Source organism: Glandiceps talaboti, chromosome 6 (genome assembly GCF_964340395.1).
Source record: "Glandiceps talaboti chromosome 6, keGlaTala1.1, whole genome shotgun sequence".
Lineage (NCBI taxonomy): Eukaryota > Metazoa > Hemichordata > Enteropneusta > Spengelidae > Glandiceps > Glandiceps talaboti.
Genome location: NC_135554.1, coordinates 26,411,677 through 26,436,505, shown reverse-complemented (window position 1 = coordinate 26,436,505; position 24,829 = coordinate 26,411,677). Strand labels below are relative to the sequence as shown.

At 33.6% G+C, this 24,829-nt stretch overlaps 1 protein-coding gene across 1 annotated transcript in view; it reads right to left on the bottom strand.

Moving 5' to 3' along the window:
• Positions 1-8,413: 8,413 nt before the first annotated feature.
• Positions 8,414-24,829, bottom strand: part of LOC144436233 (intraflagellar transport protein 74 homolog) — a 30,310-nt gene continuing 13,894 nt past the window's right edge. Inside the window, exons 19-20 of the mRNA XM_078124971.1 lie at positions 9,581-9,712; positions 8,414-9,025 (exon numbers count right to left, since the gene is read on the bottom strand). Of these exons, the coding sequence (XP_077981097.1) occupies positions 8,907-9,025; positions 9,581-9,712 (251 nt within the window). The 3' untranslated portion in view covers positions 8,414-8,906. The remainder of the gene's footprint in view (positions 9,026-9,580; positions 9,713-24,829) is intronic.

Sequence of the window (24,829 nt, the reverse complement as noted above, 5' to 3'; positions counted from 1 at the left end):
TAAGAGCCAAATGCTGTTAATAACATTCCTGGATTCGCAAATGATACAATTCGAGTTAATCAAACGATTTATAGTGAGACATGGATGTTTTTACACCGTATGTAACTCCTGCAAGTGACAGAACAAAATTCCAGAAAACACCATATGTATATCCTAGCATTGGTCTATCAAATCAGTGTGACATTATCATGCTACCATGGCATGTACGTGACTGCATTTACTGACAAATAAGTTATGGTCGTCGATTATTCGCTTAAAAATATAGTTTCTATCTTATAGCTGATATAAATTATATCCCATTCCTTTCATTGACCCCCCCCCCCCCCACCTCCACCCATCATTCAAATGTAAATCTTAAATTTCATTTCTTTAGGGATGCGACAACAACAGAAATGTTTAGATGTGAATGGCAGTGGTAGGATAGCTACGTAACATATAGCAACAATGTCAGTTTAGGTAGACAACAGACAACGTGTTATAAACTTGTCATTTTGTTGGACAACTCAATTTCCTCTTTGACATTCGGTCAATACATTTATCTACTAAGCTTTACAGTAAAGTACGGGGGAATTATGTTTTCTTGTAAGAGACAGATGTCTGTCTTAAATGTACTAAACAAATTTGTGTAAGAATTATCCGATAAATCATCTGAAGGAAAAGAAAGGCAAGGCGAAAAATGGCGACGGTGAAATTTCAGATGACAAGATATGTAATGTTTACTTGATTTTGTTATCAATAAATACATATGAAAAAGAAGAGATGTCAGAGTAAAATATTTTTGTAACGTATACATTACAATTTTAATGCCGTTCACTTAAACGATATATTACTTGTAATTTAGAATACTCAATCCGGTAATACTGAAAAGTAGCGTGTGTTCCCTTGGGAGATGAGAAAACATAAAGGTCGTTTTACCATACCAGGTGTAATAATTGTAAAGCACTTTGCGCACAGTGTAGGAAGGCGCGATATAAAAGCAATTTAAAAATTAATATTATTATTCTAATATTATTATTATTATTTGTTGTATATTTGTTGTTGCTGTTAGGTATTTGGTATATTTTAACAGATTTTATGCAAACAATAACCTATCACGTTAGCATTGAAACATGGCGTTTCCATATAATTTCATACATAATATAATTTTTAACCTGTTGCATACACTATCCCTGAATCTTAATTAAGTTCCAATTCACCCGTTGACCCCACTACCAATAGAAATCTTCCCATGACATTTGCTACAAATATTTATTTCTGAAAGAAAATGTTCTTATTTAGAGCATTCGGCTAAACAATGATTTAGGAACACACACACACACACACACACACACACACACCTCAACATATTGACCCTCCCAACAATCCATATTTGCAACATTGTTATAGATTGAACTGTTGTATTTGTTGTGAGAGTGGCCTTGGTTTCTAAGTCGACTAGAGATAAGTGAGATCTTCATGGATAAGTTTTAGCTCCGTTTTGAAGATCTCTCTTATCGAACTCTAATTTATACAAATTTGCCACATAAATGTATGAACTTCAATAATGAAACATACTGCACATTGAGTCTACAATGATTGACAACTTCATATATCTGTCATTATACACATTGGTTAGACGTGTGAGCGACATCCAATACTAGAATAAGTGCACCCTTGCTTAGTTATTTTGGATTTTTAATTCTTAAGACAACTCTGTTATGTTTTCCTACTTGAAAAAAAAGAACCACAATGTGAAACAGCATCGACCAAGTCCGTGTTCGTAACTTAATAAATAACAAACAGCTAAAAAAATGTGTAAAAGTAAGTAGTTTACGCACTTTGATGTTTTCCAATTCATGCGTTACAAACAAGGAATTTCTATATGTGTTGTATCACATTGGGGTTTTTTCAAGTACATACACATGGTGGAGTTGTTTTCTGAATTAAAAATCCAAAATAAATACATCAAATTTGTCATCCATGTTGTTATAGCATTCTTAACATCTGACAATAACACAAATAAAAAACGTCTGAAGTGATGACACGATTACACTTCTTATGTTGGTAATATTATAGTAGTGCTATATATAGTACCGACTTAGGAGAAGAAGCAAAAATTTGAAATATTTGTGATTATCCAAAGTAAATGTATCATTCTTTATCGTTTCTGTCATGTAAATATATTAATAGATATATGTAGATGTCATTTAACTGTCATGAATGTCATCTGGCAAATCTTTTATTATACTTAAATCAGATATATTAATACAATTGCACATTAGATGATAGAACTATGCCACTCTTACGTCACTAAAAGATGGATAATTATATATTTGTTTAAAAATGTCACTTTTCCTTCGCAGGAATTTGATATTTTATAATCATCAGTATACAGCCTCCATATGGGTGTATTGAGAATCAGTGAAAGCAGAGACAGATATCATAGATGCCGGTTTTAAACACGCAAACCAAACATATATACAACAATGTGTGTAAATTTACATTTGCTCAAACTGTGGTTCTAGAACGTTAACTTTGCAGAATGGAAGATCAGTAATTTGTAATGCCACGATGACAAAATGATTGGAACATCACTTTATAGCGGAACTAGTTGTAACTGGAGCATTATTTCTTCGATCAGACAACTAACAATACATTCATTGAAAATTGTTAAAGTACCACTAATTATACATTGAACATGTTATTAGTGGTCGATATTATCCATAAGAAGACTATTGAGGATATGTACAACAAAGTCAACAATCTATCACTTAATGCCAATGTAGGAAAATATGCTATCTACGGTGACATCATCACAGAAGGTGGACAGGTAGATGTACATAACTGACAAGTACTTTCACGCTTGAATTTACATACATTGAAGCTAACCTTTTCACACCTCTGGTTACTCAACACCTTGTCTGATCCAGTTAGACACTGAGGAAGGACAAGCGATTTGTTTGAAACATGTCAGTTTTTCAATCAAAAGTGGAAGAAGAAAACTTGTGTATGAATCTTAGTACTTCCGTGATGAATATACATAGTATGATATTATCCATAAATAGTACAATGTCAGGTTGAAAACGTGATCGCTGATTTTTGGGTGCAGACCCAAAAATTAAATTGAATGGATTAGTGTACCATGTTATGTTTACAGCTGCACGAAAAAAAATTACGCCTAAATAGTATTATTATTATTATCTAAACTTTATTCAAGACCCATAGTCCAGAGGAGAACAAAAACATACCACAAGACAACTTAATACAAACAGAAAAATATTACAAAAATATTGTAAAAAGTATTGAATCACGTGTGGGTAAATCATTACATCTGACAAAATTAACAGTTTCATACAAAAAATTCTGGGTACAGCTTTAACACATTAACTCACAAACTACGTTAATTTGGCAACTTTTACAAAACTTGTGACTTTATGTGATTCGACGAAGATCAATCACAAGTGAAAACGAACAGATCATGATATGAAATGGCAGAAGCGTCAACTGATGAATGTATTTGGATAATATGGCCCATTGTACATGTATACTGTGAGATTGTTTTCAATAAGTCACTAGCAGAATGGCCAAGTGACCTGACTCCTCGTTCTGAATAAGTCGACAACGAAATGTTGATTAGAAAATCCCATACACAAGGAGATTGAAATGTGATGGTACTGTCAACTGTACGTGTACAGCTCCTCATCACCATTCATCGCCAACGTGAGTTATGCTAGCTACATCGTTAGAAAACAGGTCACTCTCAATACATACCATAAGTGTCAGATTGGCTAAGTGTGGGTGATGAGATATTACCTAATGGTACCAGCCATTAATTATCCGCACTATCATATTGTTATGTGCCAAAGAAACTAATAAGAGTTGATCTTATCCTGGTCAAATCGGAAGCCTCAACGTGACTGGGGCACTGATTGATGTCTTTGTTCTTGTAGTGTATCTCTGACACAATGTCGTGTTGGCTTTGCCAGATTTATGAGATGGGTGAGTCAATGACAAGTCTCAAGTCTCTTGATACACTAGAGTCCACGTTACCCAGTTCACATACTAGAGTCGTATTTACACTTATTTCTTGTGGTCTTGAAATTACCCTATATTGTAGTCAGTAGAAACTTAGATTTGCACTTATTTCTTTCAGTCCTGTATGTTCGCATAGTACAGCACTGTACAGTACAGTAACAGTGCAGTGCAGTGCAGTACAGTACAGTACAGTACAGTACAGTACAGTACAGTACAGTACAGTACAGTACAGTACAGTACAGTACAGTACAGAACTCAATCGTACCTGCCAGACATGGCTATCAAAACATCACATCACTGCATCAGCACATTTTCTGTGTACATTTACTCACCTCCATAGCTTAGATGAATACTCTGTTCTTATCAGATGCCCATCTGACAGTCATTAGTGTGAGTCTAACTGATAAGTTGCCAGATGTCTTGTGTAATTAAACTAATTAATTGATGTGGCTTAGCTCTGTGTCGTTGACAAGAATAGTTAATCAGACGACAATCACAATCCATAGACATGTATAGATCTATTTACAGGACTAAATGATAGATTTGTTAGCAAGAGGCCTTGGTATTTGCTTTAATATGGGATGTTAGCTGACGTGAAATTTGAGGTTTTTTTCAAAAATCCCTACATTAATAGATTTGGAGGTAGCATTTTGAAATCCCTTACCTCGTAAACGTTTAGCAGTCAAGGTGATTCAGAAAGGAAATATAAGTAATTAAAGTTTAACTATATCAGGATACACTTGCTGTTACAACAGCGTAAATGGTACTTCCTGGTTCGATATTAAGAATGTAAGGCGCATTATCACGTTATACTTTAAACTAAAATGTACCTATAACTTGTTCTGATAAATATACAGACCTAACTTTTAATGGTATGCACTTGAAGTAATCTGACATCCTTATCAAACACAGGTTGATTTTGTAAAGTAATATGTTTAAAATGTTTAATTTCTTAACGTCTTCTTTATCTTTTAGTGAGTGAACTAACTGGTCTACTTTGAATCAAATGTTCTCTGTTTTGGTCTCATCATTTCAATCAAAATATCAAAATAACTGCAATGATCGAAACATAAAATCATGGAGCCAGTCTTTACAACATGGTTCACATCGTCTTCGTCGTATTCTATGATTTACATTATTCAACCAGCATACAATCATTACCTGACAATGAAAGCTTGGCAACTTTTATTTTTATATCTAGGGACTGTGAGATACCAGCTATTTTCTAGAATAATACTATGTCCTCTTATTTAGTGACTTATTCTGAAAGAACTGTAGGATACCATTGACGTGTGTTCATGTACATACCTGCTACTGATATTTGCACAAGTAGATAACATGTAGAATTATGATCATAATGTATTCATTTATCATCCTACGATGGACCAGTCGTTATCAACTGTTTATTCTTTGCCGCAATAAACGTTATCGAATATGTTGAGTTGATGGCTGTATGGCTGTATGTATGTATGTATGTATGTATGTATGTATGTATGTATGTGTGTGTGTGTATTGTAGTAAGAAAGACTATTGGAGGCTCCCTTAGTAATGATTGTTCGTTTGTGTATTGTAGTAAGAGCGACTATTGATACTTCCACAGTTTTATAACGATTGTCATTTAATCAGTAAACAGAATTATAGCCAAACTATACCGTTTCCAACCTTACTGCATTGTTTCCCTATATTCTCTGGTGACGTCAGGACATGTGTAGTAACAGGCCTAGCAACTACGACAGTGGTAGAGATGTTGTGTCCGTTTCTGTACAAAAACATTTTGAGTCAATAAAATTGGTGGTCAATTTCTTCACAAGTATTTTTTTCATTCAGGAAATACCTAATGAGCCATTAGGGGTAGATACATGTTAAATATAAACCTTACTTTAAGAGTATGTATTATTTTACGTGATGATGGCGCCTAGCCTTCCAGATAAAGCACTAATTCACCTATCACATTTCCTTGGCTAAGTCGGTGGTATTATCAAGGGAGACATATGACATTCACAAATGTAGCTTAATAAGACATACCTATGTTATTATTCTGTAAAGTACTAATCTACATTATCTGAAGATGAAAGATAACTGACATCACCATTCTCCATTACCTTTACCTCACATTAGCGAATATTGTCAAAGTTCACTAAACTCACAATGCAATGACGCTAAATACCTTAACTTTCCACATAGAGGCTCAGATGATATTCTATGTTTGGCAAAGTCATTTGTTGATTTCCTATTAGATACAACATTTGCCACACTAAGTTAGAATACAACTGAAAACGTAACACAGGTCGTTGTGTCTAATCAACTTACAACAAATTTGGTTGGTGTTCCTCGTAAACTTAGGGAGTGGTATCACGTGTTACACGGTGCTATAATAATAGTATAGTGACATCAAATTGAACTGTATGTAAAGATATACAAAGACATTCTAAATTAGGTTGTTGTTTTTTATCATACTCTTCATACTCTTAACTCTTTTGTATATTTTACCGTTTTGCATGTGAACCTTTTTACTAGTATGTTTCTAATATAAAGACATTTAAACAGTTTTAACAGTTTTATTTTCAGAGTGTATTTTTGTTGTCTTTTATGTCCGTTTGTTGTTTGCTCCAATCAGTTGTACAGTGCATTGAGACTATTTTTAATGTAATGCGCTTTATAAGAATTAAAGATAATGATTATGATTAATTACATCATATAATACCTGTCTTTTATATACATCGTTCAGGATAGATGGCACATAGTAAAAACAGAAGCAGAGACAGATCAAGTAGCAAGGTACAACGGCAAAGAAATGCATGTGAAACTTGTAAGTCAGTCCGTATAAACTTACGTAAAATCCGACGTTTCGAATAAAAAATCTTTTTCAAGGTGTTATCAGCGAGCTTATAAGCTTACAAGGTACAACAGCAGATGGAGAGAAACAACATTGCCCGAAACATGGACAAAGTTGTATGAGTTTCCCCATGTAATTGAGAACAAGTCATTGCAAGAGTTACTACATGTTTGATGCTTATGTACACTCTATGAATAATAAATGGTGAACACATTTAGGGTTAGGATTGGACTCCAGAGGTTCCAAAGTACATGACGTCATGGATGTTCACAATGTTAGCGACTACAAATATAGTAATGGGATATGATTTATTATCAGGTTCATACTATTAGATGTATGCAATAACTATAATTATGAATTGTGAGTGGCTGTTTACGATCACATGGTCAGGAGGTTGACATATTAATTATCAATGTATGTATGATATTACATCATTTTAAAACTTCATTTAACTCTTACTTCAAATCATGAATTTCAGGATAAGTAAATTTGATAAGTTCTTCACATACTTTGAACAGTTTTAAATCCGCCTTAAAATATCATCTTTCTAGATCTCATTATTATTAACTTTTAACTTTTTTACATTTCAGTTTTTAAATGTCATTCCGTGTCTTTGTATTTTTATCTTGTTTCATATTATGTTTATACTTGTGTATATGTACATTTTAAATTACTTTTATACTTTTGTTCAGCGCATTGAGATTGTTTTAATGTAATGCGCTCTATAAGAAATAAATATTATTATTATTATTATTCATAGTATTTTGGATCATATATCTATTCTATAAATTACACAACTGAGATTTCCATATCAGGCACTGTGCTTGCTGTGTTGAGACAACTTTTGTTAACTTGGTGAGGCATATACTGTATTATACAAGTATTCAGTTGATTCAATATATTCATGGTAGCACAAGTCACCATTACATATGGATCCCATGAGTGTGACTCTCATAAGTTGTAATTCCTGGCTATCACGTTTCTAATGGATTTGTCAATAGTCATGGAACTAACAAATGAATGTATCTAAATGTGGTATGGTTAATAAAAAGTGTGAGTTGCATAGGTTTTAACTCAATAAATACACACATACATTTGAAAACAAATATAATGCACCCCATACACACACACAAATGCATGCATGCACGCACAAACACACACAAAAGCATGCACGCACGCACACAAGCAAGCACTTACAAACACACACACACAAGCAGGTGTGTTCTACATATCTCTACACATATAAGCATATCAATGTGAACACAATACCACCACCAGTAGGTATTGCTACAATTATGTTTCTTGATGTGATATCAGTCATCTCTACAAAACTTTATATACAACCAAAAATGCAGTGTCCATATCCTTAGAGTTTGTCTTGTTTGCCATGCAACATCTTGTTTTCAACTCTATGGTTTGGAATTTTGACCAGAGAAACTTACAACTTAGGTTGATACATTTGACATGAAGTCATATACATTTGATATCAAAGAAAGGTGTTGAATATCACAGAGATTGAGACACAGAGCATCGAGTGTTGAAACAATTTATTTCTAACCAATGTCTGAAATATTTACATGTATTAGACATTTTGTACACACGTCATAGTAAATGAAGTACGACATTTGAAATGACTCTACATTGATGTATCAAATATTTACAATTTCAATATGACAACCTACATATCACGGTACAACCAGATGTCAACATAGATAATTTCCATTCAAAAACACACTTCAACTATAAAATAATAATCACTTCAAAGGTGAAAGAGCAATTTAAAGGATGAATTTTTCATATTTGGGGTTATTCACAGAAGTAGTGCGATGTCGTCTCTGCTAGCAGTCCTATTTTCATAGCTTGGTAGTGTCAGTAATATAGTTTTGTCGTCTTTGCTTGCAGTCCTAATTTCATATCTTGGTAGTATCAGTAATAATGTCATATTGTCTTTGCTTGCAGTCCTGTTTTCATATCTTGGTAGTGTCAGTAGTAATGTGATGCCATCTCTGCTAACAGTCCTGTTCCATACAGCTGTATTAATTTATGGTAGTCTCAGCTAGTGGCCTTTCCTGCTGCCCAGGGAATCTTGTATCACTTTATTGTAGTCTGCCAACATACCTTTGACATTCTTTACAATAGGACGGTAATCACTCTCCATACTCTTAGTGGCAATGACTGTGATAACCAAGTTAAGGAAACTCTTCACAACTGATAAATACAGGTTATTCAAAAACAAACACACGACATTCACCTGTCACACACACACACACACGCATGCATGAATACATGCATGCATGCACACACACATACACACACACACACACACACAGATTTTTAAGTCAAGATGGTTAACATTTGGAGGACTTGATAACAAAAGACAGTGAAAGCATATATCCTGTGAAATACGTCATCTGAGAGTGATTTTAAACTAATTGTCAACTTGATTATGCAGTTTATACTATGCAAGATACAGCATGATTTAAACAAATCGGTTCTGGTATGGTAAAGAAACAACTCCAGATAGACAGTACAGTATGGATGGACAGAACCCATTCTATTAGCCACTTCTAGTGTAAGCACTGTGGGGACTAATAAGATTTAACTTTCAAATACCAAACTTATAAACAAATCCAATTTATACCATCAATTCACACAGTATGACACATAAAGTATATACATGTATATCTACTGGTTACAGTACACTACACAAACACAAATTTATAAGGATACATTCTTTCATAACAAAGTTATTTTGTTCATGATGTTGCCATTTTCGTTCCAAGTTACCAAGTTGGGTATGGGTTTCATTGTCATTCAACTGTGCTTTCAAAGCTTCGTACTGAGCAGTCAATTCTTGCATTGCTGTAAAACAATAGGACAAATATAATAGTATTATAACACTTGGATGTCACTCATGTCAATAAGTTCTCTCACATAAAGGTCAATTTTTATTACACCAGATATAACCAGAGGTTAGCTCTTATAACATCAGGTGTGAAATTCATAACATATACCGATAAATATACATTCTAAGGATACAGGCAAATTTGTGCCCATTTGTAAGTCATAACATACCATTTACCATTCCATTTGACAAAATATTTACAATGTAATATTTATGTCATTTCTCTCATGATAAAAGAGGAAATGTCAAGAATTATGAGTCAATAGCTAATTAGCATGCTAAGAGATCATTCAACTAGTAATGTGATATTATCTAATAAAAATTTCTACTCACCAAGTCAAACAATTTCTTGGAAATGAATCCCAAATATTCGCCAACATCTTGTCAGCATCATCAGGAATTCATTTGCAGGAAATGTTTTGACTCGGTGAATAGAAATTTTCAATTGATACTATGACCCCAGAATTCATGAACATTCAGGTTCATGATTAGATATTGTTCAACTATTTTCATACTCCTTTTCCAAGCATAGCTTTACTGAAATTAATATCTCTTAAGAGAGGTAACTGAAATTTAGGGATATCACCAAATATATGATAATGTGAATTCATAGTGCATCTTTCCTCCTAAGAGTTCAATGTGCTCACAAGTATTACCCCTAGCATGGATCCAAGGTGGCAAAACAACCCTTTATACTTCTCAACTCCCTGGGGAGCATACAATCCATTGCAGACTCTACGTCTACATTGTATAAGTGCATAGGATTAAAGCATTCACATTACAACCTCTATCCTACCAGGTCCCCAATTATACAGCTGGGTTGACTGAGTCATAATCATAGTTCAAATCTTGCCCAAGGAATTTAGCCATTCAGAAACAAATGGTGCAGGCGAGGCTCGAACCTGCAACCTGCAGATTCCAAGCAAACCACTCTAACCCTAGACCATCACGACTCCACATGACTCAATAATGAATTTCGAAAAACAAAAACAGATAAAGTTGGATTTGTATACTTTTTCTGTGTCATTTTTCATTTAGGTAAACAAATATTTAGAAATATACTGAAAATTTTGACAGCGTAATATATATGCAAATTTAATAGTACTTTATATGCATGTACATAATTAGCAAATTTAACTATCATCTAGAATAAATACAACTTCTGCTCCAAGCAAATAGCTCATAAGACTATATGCTTAATATGCAAATAAGGCTAATCAATATGCATAATTTTAAATTTAGGTGTAATTTGTGTTCAAAGACAGACACTTTATACACAGCAGGTATGGGAGACAGAAACTACAATCAACCTGTATGTCTGTCATGCATACAAAGCCAAACTGTATCCCAGTGTACTTAGAAAGTCGATAAAAGGAGTTTTGATAAAACTAGAATGAGATGTCCCTTCGGACATTGCACTAGAAAGACACAGAACAGTCTATATGTATATCAAGTTGAATTGGAACATTCAACAGTTACATACACATATGAATAATGAGTTGGTTTTGTAATAAAATATTCATAACAAAATTATGAAGAGGTATTATTGATGGAGTTGAAACACAAAATAAACTAAATTGATCCTGTTATCATTGGAAAAAAGATATTAATGTAGGAACATAGCAAGATATGTATTATTCTTGTTTTGTATTTTCGTTCCAGCTCCTTACATTGCCCTAATCAATCAAGCATGTTTAATAATTGTTAGCTACTGACTGAACTCTCAACAATCTTTGTAATAAATAATGTATAATAATGAATTATTAAATTGCATTTTTTAAAATAATTTCGGGACATTATAATAATGATTCATTCATACATACATACATACATACATACACACACACACACACACACACACACACACACACACACACACACACACACACACACATACATACATACATACATACATACATACATACATACCGTACATACAATGATACATACATACATACATACATACATACATACATACATACATACATACATACATACATACATACATACATACATACATACAAGTCTAGATAACATTTGAAAGCTCTTCATGTATTAAATTGACATTGATTTTATACATAATCAAGTTTATATGAATATACTCAAAATCCAACTTTTGATAAATCTTACAACTAATGTGCATACCAATGAGATGACATCATTATCTACCTCACGACATCTTGTCTATACATATCTAAGAGTGTATAGTGCAAGTAAATATTGAGACTGTACTCTGTACTATGATGAAAGATATCAAAATTACTTTATACAAATACTGACCTGAAATTGTTTGCAAGTCAAACAAAGTCAAATATATGACTCAAATGCATAGAATTAGGAAAGAGTTGTAAGAATTTAATATTTATTACTCAAATGTATAGAGCTAGGGAACTTTGTAACTATCTAAAATGTATGACTCAAATGTATCAAGTTAGGGGAGCTTTATATCAATCTAACCTGTATGACTCAAATGCATAGAGCTAGGGAGCTTTGTATCAATCTAAACCTATAGATTTAGGGAAATTTTGTGACAATCTAACCTACATGTATATACAGAGAATACAAGGGGAGCTTTGTAACAATCTAACCTGTATGACTCAAATGCATAGAGTTAGGGGAGCTTTGTATCAATCTAACCTATATGACTCAAATGCACAGTTAGGGGAGCTTTGTATCAATCTAACCTATACGACACATATGCATAGTTTGGGAGCTTTGTATCAATCTAACCTATATGACTCAAATGCATAGAGTTAGGGAAACTTTGTAACAATCTACCCTATCAGAATATCCATAGAGTTTTGGGACCATTGTAATAATCTTAAATATATGACTCAAATGCATAGTTTGGGGAGCTTTGTAGCAATCTAACCTACGTGACTCAAATGCAAAGAGTTTGGGAAGCTTGGTAACAATCTAACATATATACACAGAGTTAGGGGAACTTGCAATAAGCTCACCTTGTTTTCTAACATAATTTAGATTACTATAACTTAATTATGAATTCAGCTAGATCATAAATATAAAATAACAATCTTTGGTACTGCAGCATAATCACTGTATTCCATAAATGATATTTGACTTGCTACCAATTCATGTCATAGATATGCCATCTGTAATATTCATCTTGTCCATCCAAAGTGATGTGACATCCATGAACTTGTCAGTTGTTCATAGTGAAAAAGTCTATCATGAACGTATTGGTTATTTTTCAAACAGTTCATGATATTGTCATAAAAATCCTTACTTTTAATCAATCATAGAACATTGACCCGTGGCACTGTATTACAAGCTACTTGTATCAATTATGTGAAATTTATAACAGTTTATAATAAATAGATTATAACATAGGGACTGTCATTTCTCTTTTGAATAGATTATTGTGAAGCATGTCAAAATACTGAATTTGTTTCGTTCTTCATGAAACGTGCCAAAACCACTGTTCTGAGTTTGTGCAATTTCTGTATTTGATTGATTAACGAGAAACTTGTCAAAACACCTTCTTACATAGATTTGTCATGTGTATGTGTGCACAGTGCAAAGTTAGAATGCAATTAAAGAGCCCAGCAGGAAGGTACCTGAAGTGAAATTAAACTTGATACTCAGCTTCCTGCAGTGTGCACTATGCCAAGGTCAAAGTTAAAACATAGCCAGCTGTCATGCTCTCAACTGTTTATGAATGTTGTACCCAAGTCCATCACGAATACAGTACTGTCTACTAAGTTATACTTTGACATTTTATAACACTAGGCTACTCTATAAATCACTTGAAGATACATAATATGATAAAAGTTTATGATGTTTCTTGAAAGCTTTGTAGTGAGGCATCTGTGCATTGCTCCTTTTAACACTGGGATGTATTGACACCTTACAGTTACTGCATTCGTACCCAGCTGTGCATGTAAATTATGACCTAACTACGGATATTACTAACATTTTAATATTTCATTGGGATGAGACAGGATATTTAGCAATTTGAGCACAAAAGCAGTAAATGTCAAATATACTGAAGATATAACCTGTCTAGGTTATAAATATGTCGGTAGAATGTACATCCAACATAATCAAATTCTAATATAGTAACAATATGGGAATCCTTTATTTGATATCATAAAACAGAAAACGATGTATTATATTAAAGCTTCTTGCAAAGCAGAGAAAGTTCCTGGTAGTGTGGCCTGTGACAGTCTTTAAAAACAAACCTTTAACATGTTTTTACTTAGCTTGCATGGTATCAATTATAGAGACAGATGGCCTTATGATTACGTACATATATGCATACACACACATACACACATACATAAAAATACATACATACATACATACATACATACATACATACATACATACATACATACATACACACATACATAAACATACATACATTTATACATTTATACATACATACATACATACATACATACATACATACATACATACATACATACATACATACATACATACATACATACATACATACATACATAATACATACACACACATACATACATACATACATACATACATACATACACACACATACATACATACATACATACATACATACATACATACATACATACATACATACACATGTGTATGCATGTATGTATATATGTATGTATGTATGTATGTATGTATGCATGTATGCATGTATGTATGTATGTATGTATGTATGTATGTATGTATGTATGTATGTATGTATATATGTATGTATGTCATGATAATACAATGCAACCTAAATTTATACAAATACATACATTTGTGTAAATGTACTTCAAAGCAAATAAATTCAATGTATTTTGTCTTTAGCTATTACCACAGATAGTAAATACTTCAAAGCAAATCAATTCAATGTATTTTGTCTTTAGCTATTACCACAGATAGTAAATTCATTTATCATTGTATCAAGTTGGTTTAATAATTAATCATATATGGAAAACTATACTAATAGTGATATTGCAACATGAATGGCATAGCAAATCTCAAAGCCAATGATAAGCTTGGATTTGATCTGTAATGTGTCTTGATGATGATGATGTACAAGTCAGTAGTGACCTAATGTAAAGAGAGTGTAAAGTATCCGACGTGCACCATGTGGCCGGTGGTAGCATTGATCCTCTACGTACTTACAATGGATTAACCTCGGCAATGTTATTATGGAACAAGATGACACTACTGTGCATATATACCTGGACACAGGAATACATGTACATTGTCTGCTTTATCATTGTTGACTTGCAGTGACATGTCAAACACTGTGTACAACTATAAACTATAGGGATTAAAGAATTGGCTTAGTCTGACTCCACTCTGTCTCTCTACACATGTCAATATGTCAAACATACTGTGACTGACAGTTATTTTTATTCACCGTATTATTCACTGTGACTCACGCAGGGCTTGAAATTAGCTTTTTTCTTTGGTAGTCCTAGTGGGCAGAGTTCTCCTATTCGAAATATGTGTGTTAGAAAAATACTTTTATGTCTGTAAATCTTCCATCCTTTCAATCATCGCATAATCAGTGGTAGCCTGAGTGGGCTACCACCTGCAAATTATGGTAGTCCCATGACATGAATTGGTAGTCTGTGGACATGAGACTACTGTTAATTTCGAGCCCTGCTCACATTTGAAAAACATCAACAGCAGTTTTGTCAAGTATCTGGTATTATTCACAGTGACTCAAACACTTACACACGAAAACAATGACAGTAGTTTTTGTCAAGATCACAAATTTCAGTTTACTAAAGATCACAAATTTCAGTTACTAAAGTATCTGGCTTTTCTTATGTCGATAAATATCACTTATTGTTGGCGTGAACAGTTCATAGATGTTAAGTTATTCAAAAACTTCAAAATGCTCACATAGAATGGAACACCAAATACACATACATATATGTGAAATGTGCATTGGGTTCAACACTGCTTTGTTACAAGCCACAAATATGTGGTGACTTTACAGAATGGACAGCTTGGTTAATTCATTGTACAACAGTAGCAATTGATGTTTGGCTTTATACTCACAGTAGGGTGGTGTTTCTGATATAAGCTATTGAATTGACAGTAGAGTGGCATTTCTGATACAAGCTATTTGTCTATTGAATTGACAGTAGGGTCGTGTTTCTGATATAAGCTATTGAATTGACAGTAGAGTGGCATTTCTGATACAAGCTATTTGTCTATTGAATTGACAGTAGGGTCGTGTTTCTGATATAAGCTATTGAATTGACAGTAGAGTGGCATTTCTGATACAAGCTATTTGTCTATTGAATTGACAGTAGGGTGGCATTTCTGATATAAGCTATTGAATTGACAGTAGGGTGGCATTTCTGATATAAGCTATTGAATTGACAGTAGGGTGGCATTTCTGATATAAGCTATTGAATTGACAGTAGGTTGGTGTTTCTGATATAAGCTATTGAATTGACAGTAGGGTCGTGTTTCTGATATAAGCTATTGAATTGACAGTAGGGTGGTGTTTCTGATATAAGCTATTGAATTGACAGTAGGGTGGTGTTTCTGATATAAGCTATTGAATTGACAGTAGGGTGGTGTTTCTGATATAAGCTATTGAATTGACAGTAGGTTGGTGTTTCTGATATAAGCTATTGAATTGACAGTAGGGTGGTGTTTCTGATATAAGCTATTGAATTGACAGTAGGATGGTGTTTCTGATATAAGCTATTGAATTGACAGTAGGTTGGTGTTTCTGATGTAAGCTATTGAATTGACAGTAGGGTGGTGTTTCTGATATAAGCTATTGAATTGACAGTAGGATGGTGTTTCTGATATAAGCTATTGAATGGACAGTAGGTTGGTGTTTCTGATATAAGCTATTGAATTGACAGTAGGGTGGTGTTTCTGATATAAGCTATTGAATTGACAGTAGGATGGTGTTTCTGATATAAGCTATTGAATTGACAGTAGGATGGTGTTTCTGATATAAGCTATTGAATTGACAGTAGGTTGGTGTTTCTGATGTAAGCTATTGAATTGACAGTAGGTTGGTGTTTCTGATATAAGCTATTGAATTGACAGTAGGGTGGTGTTTCTGATGTAAGCTATTGAATTGACAGTAGGGTGGTGTTTCTGATGTAAGCTATTGAATTGACAGTAGGGTGGTGTTTCTGATATAAGCTATTGAATTGACAGTAGGTTGGTGTTTCTGATATAAGCTATTGAATTGACAGTAGGGTGGTGTTTCTGATATAAGCTATTGAATTGACAGTAGGGTGGTGTTTCTGATATAAGCTATTGAATTGACAGTAGGTTGGTGTTTCTGATATAAGCTATTGAATTGACAGTAGGGTGGTGTTTCTGATATAAGCTATTGAATTGACAGTAGGGTGATGTTTCTGATATAAGCTATTGAATTGACAGTAGGGTGGTGTTTCTGATATAAGCTATTGAATTGACAGTAGGGTGGTGTTTCTGATATAAGCTATTGAATTGACAGTAGGGTGATGTTTCTGATATAAGCTATTGAATTGACAGTAGGGTGGTGTTTCTGATATAAGCTATTGAATTGACAGTAGGGTGGTGTTTCTGATATAAGCTATTGAATTGACAGTAGGGTGGTGTTTCTGATATAAGCTATTGAATTGACAGTAGGGTGGTGTTTCTGATATAAGCTATTGAATTGACAGTAGGGTGGTGTTTCTGATATAAGCTTTTGAATTGACAGTAGGGTGGTGTTTCTGATATAAGCTATTGAATTGACAGTAGGGTGGTGTTTCTGATGTAAGCTATTGAATTGACAGTAGGGTGGTGTTTCTGATGTAAGCTATTGAATTGACAGTAGGGTGGTGTTTCTGATATAAGCTATTGAATTGACAGTAGGGTGGTGTTTCTGATGTAAGCTATTGAATTGACAGTAGGGTGGTGTTTCTGATGTAAGCTATTGAATTGACAGTAGGGTGGTGTTTCTGATATAAGCTTTTGAATTGACAGTAGGGTGGTGTTTCTGATATAAGCTATTGAATTGACAGTAGGGTGATGTTTCTGATATAAGCTGTTGAATGGACCATTGGTTTAATTATACTCACAGTAGGGTGGTGTTTCTGATAACAAGGTTTTCTGTAGTGCCTACTCACTATCTTGATTAGAGTAATTATATCCACAAAATAGAAGCACCGTAATCTACCACATCGAACAACAATAGTTTTAGTTTGCGTAAACCGAAACCTCATTTCCCACTGTCATAAGTTTAACATTCAACTTTCAATCACTGTCTGACACTTAAGTTTCACTATGTCATCCCGATAACCTTGAACTGTTGAAAACAGATAGAGCAGCACCTGTTTACCAATCTACATTACTACACATACCTAACTGTACAATGTACAAGGGATTCTTTTCTTCCATTATTAGTGCTATTTATCTTCCACTAGATCTAAAAAAGCATAGCATGCCTCATTACCATCACTGTCTTCTAAAAAGCCTTCACATTCCAATTTACTTTCCAATGATTACTTCCAAGAATATTGTTGAGGTATGATTGAATGCATTTTTGTACAATTTATGGCTGGGTAGTTTCACCTGCGCTCAAAAGCTAACATGTGGAAACATGAGTCAGACATAAATAACTTTGCATAGCTTATAAAAGTGGCATCATTCAGTGATTTGAAATTATCATTTCAGTAAATACTGTATGTGCATCACGTCAAAACATTGAAAACCAAGATGTAAAGTTGCACACATATTTACAAACATTTTCTAAATTAAAGACAAACTGCAGAAAAATCAGCATGCAGTGATTTAAATACTTTACAAGTTTTACTTGTGTGGGTTTTTTCGTAATCAAATGTTAACCACTCTTCTCTTGTTACTGAATTCTTTGTTAGTTATGGTCTGAGTTTGATTAAATTTGCAAACTGTACCTAAGGAGAGCATCATTTAGTTTGACTACCAACAATACAGGATTTCCCTGGGCTCTCTTGTTTCCTCCTCCATTAACACAATACAGGTTTTCCCTGGGCTCTCCAGTTTCCTCCTGTATTAACTCTCAACCTCCCCAGTAAGTACGGGATTTGGATTTTGAGTTCAAGTGGAATAATAAATCAAGTCTCCTTCCAATGAAAAGCTGTTGTGTGAGAATCTTTGCTGTATGCAGTGAGGTTTGTCATCCCTCCCTGTTTGGTAACACTTGATAGTTTAAGATCCAGAGTAGAACAACAACTACCTACTCTGTAACTATACTACAACTATATTAACAGTGAACATGTCAAGGATATAACAGCCATTCTGGACTTCTTGGGAGATGAGTTGATATAACTTACAGAACAATCCAATATGGATAAAAGATTAGAACTTAAATCATTATCATGATTTCCTTTCTATTTTCATTCAGTTACTTATTTTTTGTGGCAGAATATTACTCTCAGCCATTTATTTGAAAACACACTCTCAAGGACAGTCACATAAACTAAATTCTCATTAATCTAAGTACCAGGACCATATTCTGAAAGTATGAAAGGACTTTTGAGCATGCATGAACACACTTGAAATGAAGGTTATCACGACTGCTCGTTTACCTGAAATCAGACTTTTTCCCACAACAACAAAGTGTAACCATCATAGATATCTCTACTTTAATGGAAATCCATCACTTCTACTATAGAATCACACTTTCCTGCAGTCTTACCATAGCAGCTAAAACTATGGAATGCCACTATTTTTACAATCAACATCACACATCCAATGTAGTCAGACTGTCTACAAAACTACACTATGTCATTCCATTTAGGAAGAATTCAAGGCTTGTGAGTGACAAGACTAATCAGGCATAATAACATTGAACTTTTTCAAAACAGATTTCAGCTTCATGGTTGATGACATTGCACAAAACACCCAACTATTTGCTTCAACAGATATGATTAGATAAAACAAACATTGAATACTCACACATGCGTCCCATGTCACCAACATTAGTTACTCGCATGTCATCATCTCATTCCCTTCAAATATTACCTTGGTCAATATAGCTACATGTACAATGTATGGCTGTTAGCTTATAAGTTATAGTTCACTCCATCAACTCATTCTCTTCATATATTACCTTGGTCAATACAGCTATGCTGTTAGCTTATACTATAGTTCACTCCACTTTCCTTTGCCATTATTTAAGCAAAGAATGTCAATGCACCAGATGTTACAACTATGATGTACTTTTATTAAAGTTTATACAGTTAATAAGTGACTTGGTATTTCAGCTTCTACATTGCTCATTGTCATCTGGACATTGTGTAAATATACCAAGTTGAATATGTTTGAACATAAAGTATAGGAGTTATATCCTGGTCAGTCTATGTCCTGACAACATGTGTCTATATAAGATGTGTGTATATACCAAGTTGAATATGTTTGAACATAAAGTATAGACGTAAAGAATAAGGATCTTAAAAAATTTGAATGCTTTGCCAGACTCCGTCGTAATCTGTATCTGTATCTATCTATCTATCTATCTATCTATCTATCTATCTATCTATCTATCTATCTATCTATCTATCTATCTATCTATCTATCTATCTATCTATCTATCTGTATCTGTATCTATATCTATATCTGTATCTGTATCTGTGTGTGTCTGTATCTGTATCTGTATCTGTATCTGTATCTGTGTCTGTGTCTGTATCTATATCTATATCAGTATCTGTATCTATATCTATATCTATATCTATATCTATATATGTATCTATATCTATATCAGTATCTATATCTGTATCTGTATCTGTATCTGTATCTGTATCTGTATCTATATCTATATCTATATCTGTATCTGTATCTGTATCTGTATCTGTATATGTATCTATATCAGTATCTATATCTATATCTATATCTATATCTGTATCTGTATCTGTATCTGTATCTGTATCTATATCTATATCTGTATCTGTGTCTGTGTCTGTATCTATATCTATATCAGTATCTGTATCTATATCTATATCTGTGTCTGTGTCTGTGTCTGTATCTATATCTATATCAGTATCTGTATCTATATCTATATCTGTATCTGTATCTGTATCTGTATCTATATCTATATCTGTATCTGTATCTGTATCTATATCTATATCTGTATCTGTATCTGTATCTGTATCTATATCTATATCTATATCTGTATCTGTACCAGTATCTGTATCTGTATCTGTATCTGTATCTGTGTCTGTGTCTGTATCTATATCTATATCTGTGTCTGTGTCTGTGTCTGTATCTGTACCTGTATCTATATCTGTATCTGTGTCTGTGTCTGTATCTGTATCTATAACTGTATCTGTATCTGTATCTGTATCTATATCTATATCTGTATCTGTATCTATATCTGTATCTATATCTATATCTGTATCTATATCTGTATGTGTCTGTATCTGTGTCTGTGTCTGTATCTATATCTGTATCTGTATCTGTGTCTGTCTGTATCTATATCTGTATCTGTATCTGTGTCTGTGTCTGTATCTATATCTATATCTGTGTCTGTGTCTGTGTCTGTATCTGTATCTGTATCTGTGTCTGTATCTATATCTATATCTGTGTCTGTGTCTGTGTCTGTGTCTGTATCTGTACCTGTATCTATATCTGTATGTGTCTGTATCTGTATCTGTATTTGTATCTGTGTCTGTATCTGTGTCTATATCTATATCTATATCTGTATCTGTATCTGTATCTGTATCTGTATCTATTTCTGTATCTGTTTGGATACTGAGGACAGGCTCACAATTGAGCAAAAATCCTCCAGGATGATGTGCACACTTTGTTGGTAATATATAGTCATGACGTGGATCACGGAGTGATGACAATGCAGATTTAAACTGTTCTGGTGATTTCCTTATTACAATGGAGTCTGGTAAAGCATTCCAATCTTTTAAAGTCCTTGGTATGAATGAATTTTTGTAGATTTTGGGATTACAACTAGGTGTGATGAGAGTTTTAGTGTTTATTTCTGGATGGTCTGTTGTTAAACTGAACGTGAATGTACATTTATACACAACCAAGTTACAATTGTCATTTCTATATTTCACTATGATTCCAATTTAGTTCAACTTCTAACCTTGTCAACCTGTTTTACTGAGATACATGTAATTGTAATCTTTATTAATTTATTTCGGATAGTTCTTTAAATTTTTATAAACCTGTCTTCCAAGAAGTCCCATGAGGGCTGACCCTCACAGGTTCAGTGTTAATGCAGGAGGAAAGTGAAATACCTGGGGAATACCTGCATTGTTTGGTAGAGTCAAACTGAATGACTGCCTGTTTACTGTATAACATGACAAATTCAATCAAGCACTGACCAAGGCTCTAGCCCAGACCACAGTGATAAGAGATCATTGGTTTAACCACTCGGACACTTACAACCCATATATAATAATAGTTGTGCTTGGTTTCATCTCTTTACTATACACTAACTTTTACTACAATCTACTATTGTTCCTGTTCAGTACCATAGAACATTACGTCATATTGGATTTTGGTTCTATAAAAATTCTTTGACAGACTGATTGATTGATTGATTGATTGATTGATTGATTGATAGATTGATTGATTGATAGATTGATCCACCATCACAGTCAAAAACTGACATGTATTCAGTAAAGGTAGATAGAAGTTACAGGTAATAATAATTAATTATTGATAAAACTCATTCATATTTCATGTCTTTACTCTTATCAACACACAAATTATGTATGAATACTCAGTATTAATATCAGACATAATTGTATATCATTTTTCTACAATTTTTCATTTTGATTTGATTGAGACAGTAAATCAATAAAGAATCATATTAACATCAAACATCACTTTGTTCTAATTACAGAACTCCATAAATATTTGATTTTAGTTCAAAAATCATTCGATACATGTATATCATTTACAACTCACAACGAATTATCATTCATAATTATTCACCAGTGTTATACACTACAGACTATTTCAGTGTAAATTTGTGGCATAAATTATTCAAACTGAATTGTTGAGTCATTTTAACAACATTTTAATACTAGACAACAGAACTAGTCTTTTGCTAAGATTTAGGAACTCCAATGACACATGAGAAGAAATCTGTTAAAACTTACATAAATTTTGTTTAGGAACCCCAACAAATGGCTGGGGAACTTCGGTAGATTTGTCTATTTATCATTCAAACCAAAATATGGATAGGGACCCCAACAAATGGCTGGGGAACTTCGGTAGATTTGTCCATTTATCATTCAAACCAAAATATGGATAGGAACCCCAACAAATGGCTGGGGAACTTTGGTAGATTTGTCCATTTATCATTCAAACCAAAATATGGATAGGGACCCCAGTAAAATGGCTGGGGAACTTTGGTAGATTTATCTATTTATCATTCAAACCAAAATATGGGTTGGAAACCGCAATAAAATGGCTGGGGAACTTCGGTAGATTTGTCCATTTATCATTCAAACCAAAATATGGATAGGGAACCACAATAAAATGATTAGGGAACTCTGGTAGAATTGTCTATTTATCATTCAAACCAAAATATGGATAGGGAACCACAGTAAAATGGCTGGGGAACTTCGGTAGATTTGTCTATTTATCATTCAAACCAAAATATGGATAGGGACCCCAACAAATGGCTGGGGAACTTTGGTAGATTTGTCCATTTATCATTCAAACCAAAATATGGATAGGGACCCCAACAAATGGCTGGGGAACTTTGGTAGATTTGTCCATTTATCATTCAAACCAAAATATGGATAGGGACCCCAACAAATGGCTGGGGAACTTCGGTAGATTTGTCCATTTATCATTCAAACCAAAATATGGGTAGGGAACCACAATAAAATGATTAGGGAACTCTGGTAGAATTGTCTATTTATCATTCAAACCAAAATATGGATAGGGACCCCAGTAAAATGGCTGGGGAACTCTGGTAGATTTGTCTATTTATCATTCAAACCAAAATATGGGTAGGGAACCACAATAAAATGGCTGGGGAACTTCGGTAGATTTGTCCATTTATCATTCAAACCAAAATATGGATAGGGACCCCAGTAAAATGGCTGGGGAACTCTGGTAGAATTGCCTATTTATCATTCAAACCAAAATGTGGATTGGGAACCACAATAAAATGACTGGGGAACTCTGGTAGATTTATCTATTTATCATTCAAACCAAAATATGGGTTGGAAACCGCAATAAAATGATTAGAGAACTCAGGTGCATTTTACCTACTTTAATACCAGCCTAACAAAAACACTACTGACTACAATCAAACACTGGTAAATTAGAGGGAATATTACTAAGGTTATAAATTGTATGGACAAAAACATGATCAGATTTATTGTGTAATAAATCTTTACAATTTTTACAATGAATGTCTTTGATGAAATGATGGAACTGTTGTCTGTTGTGAATGCACACAGAATAATAGCCAGAAAAAAGGCTTTAATGAGAGCCTTATCTGATTCACACATTCATACTTCCTACACTATCTGAATTTTAAACCAGCCATTTTATGTACTTCAGTTGATGGCACATATAAATTTAAAGTCATTAAAAAAAGTAGGAATCTGGGAGGAATATAAATCCTAACATTGGATTGCGGTAACTTGATCTAAATCATAAATAACATCATTTTTACATCCCTTAGTTCCATCAACTTTCAAATAGCATGATTTTACACCCCTTAGTTCCATCAACTTTCAAATATCATGATTTTAAACCCCTTAGTTCAGTAAACTGTTCAATGTCATTTTAAAACCCCTTAGTTCAGTAAACTTTCCAATGTCATTTTAAACCCCTTAGTTCAGTAAACTTTCCAATGTCATTTTACACCCCTTAGTTCAGTAAACCTTCCAATATCATTCAAATATCATTTCACACCCCTTAGTTCAGTAAACTTTCAAATATCATGATTTTAAACCCCTTAGTTCAGTAAACTTTCCGATGTCATTTTAAACCCCTTAGTTCAGTAAACCTTCCAATATCATTTTAAACCCCTTAGCTCAGTAAACTTTCAAATATCATGATTTCACACCCCTTAGCTCAGTAAACTTTCAAATATCATGATTTCACACCCCTTAGTTCAGTAAACTTTCAAATACATGATTTCA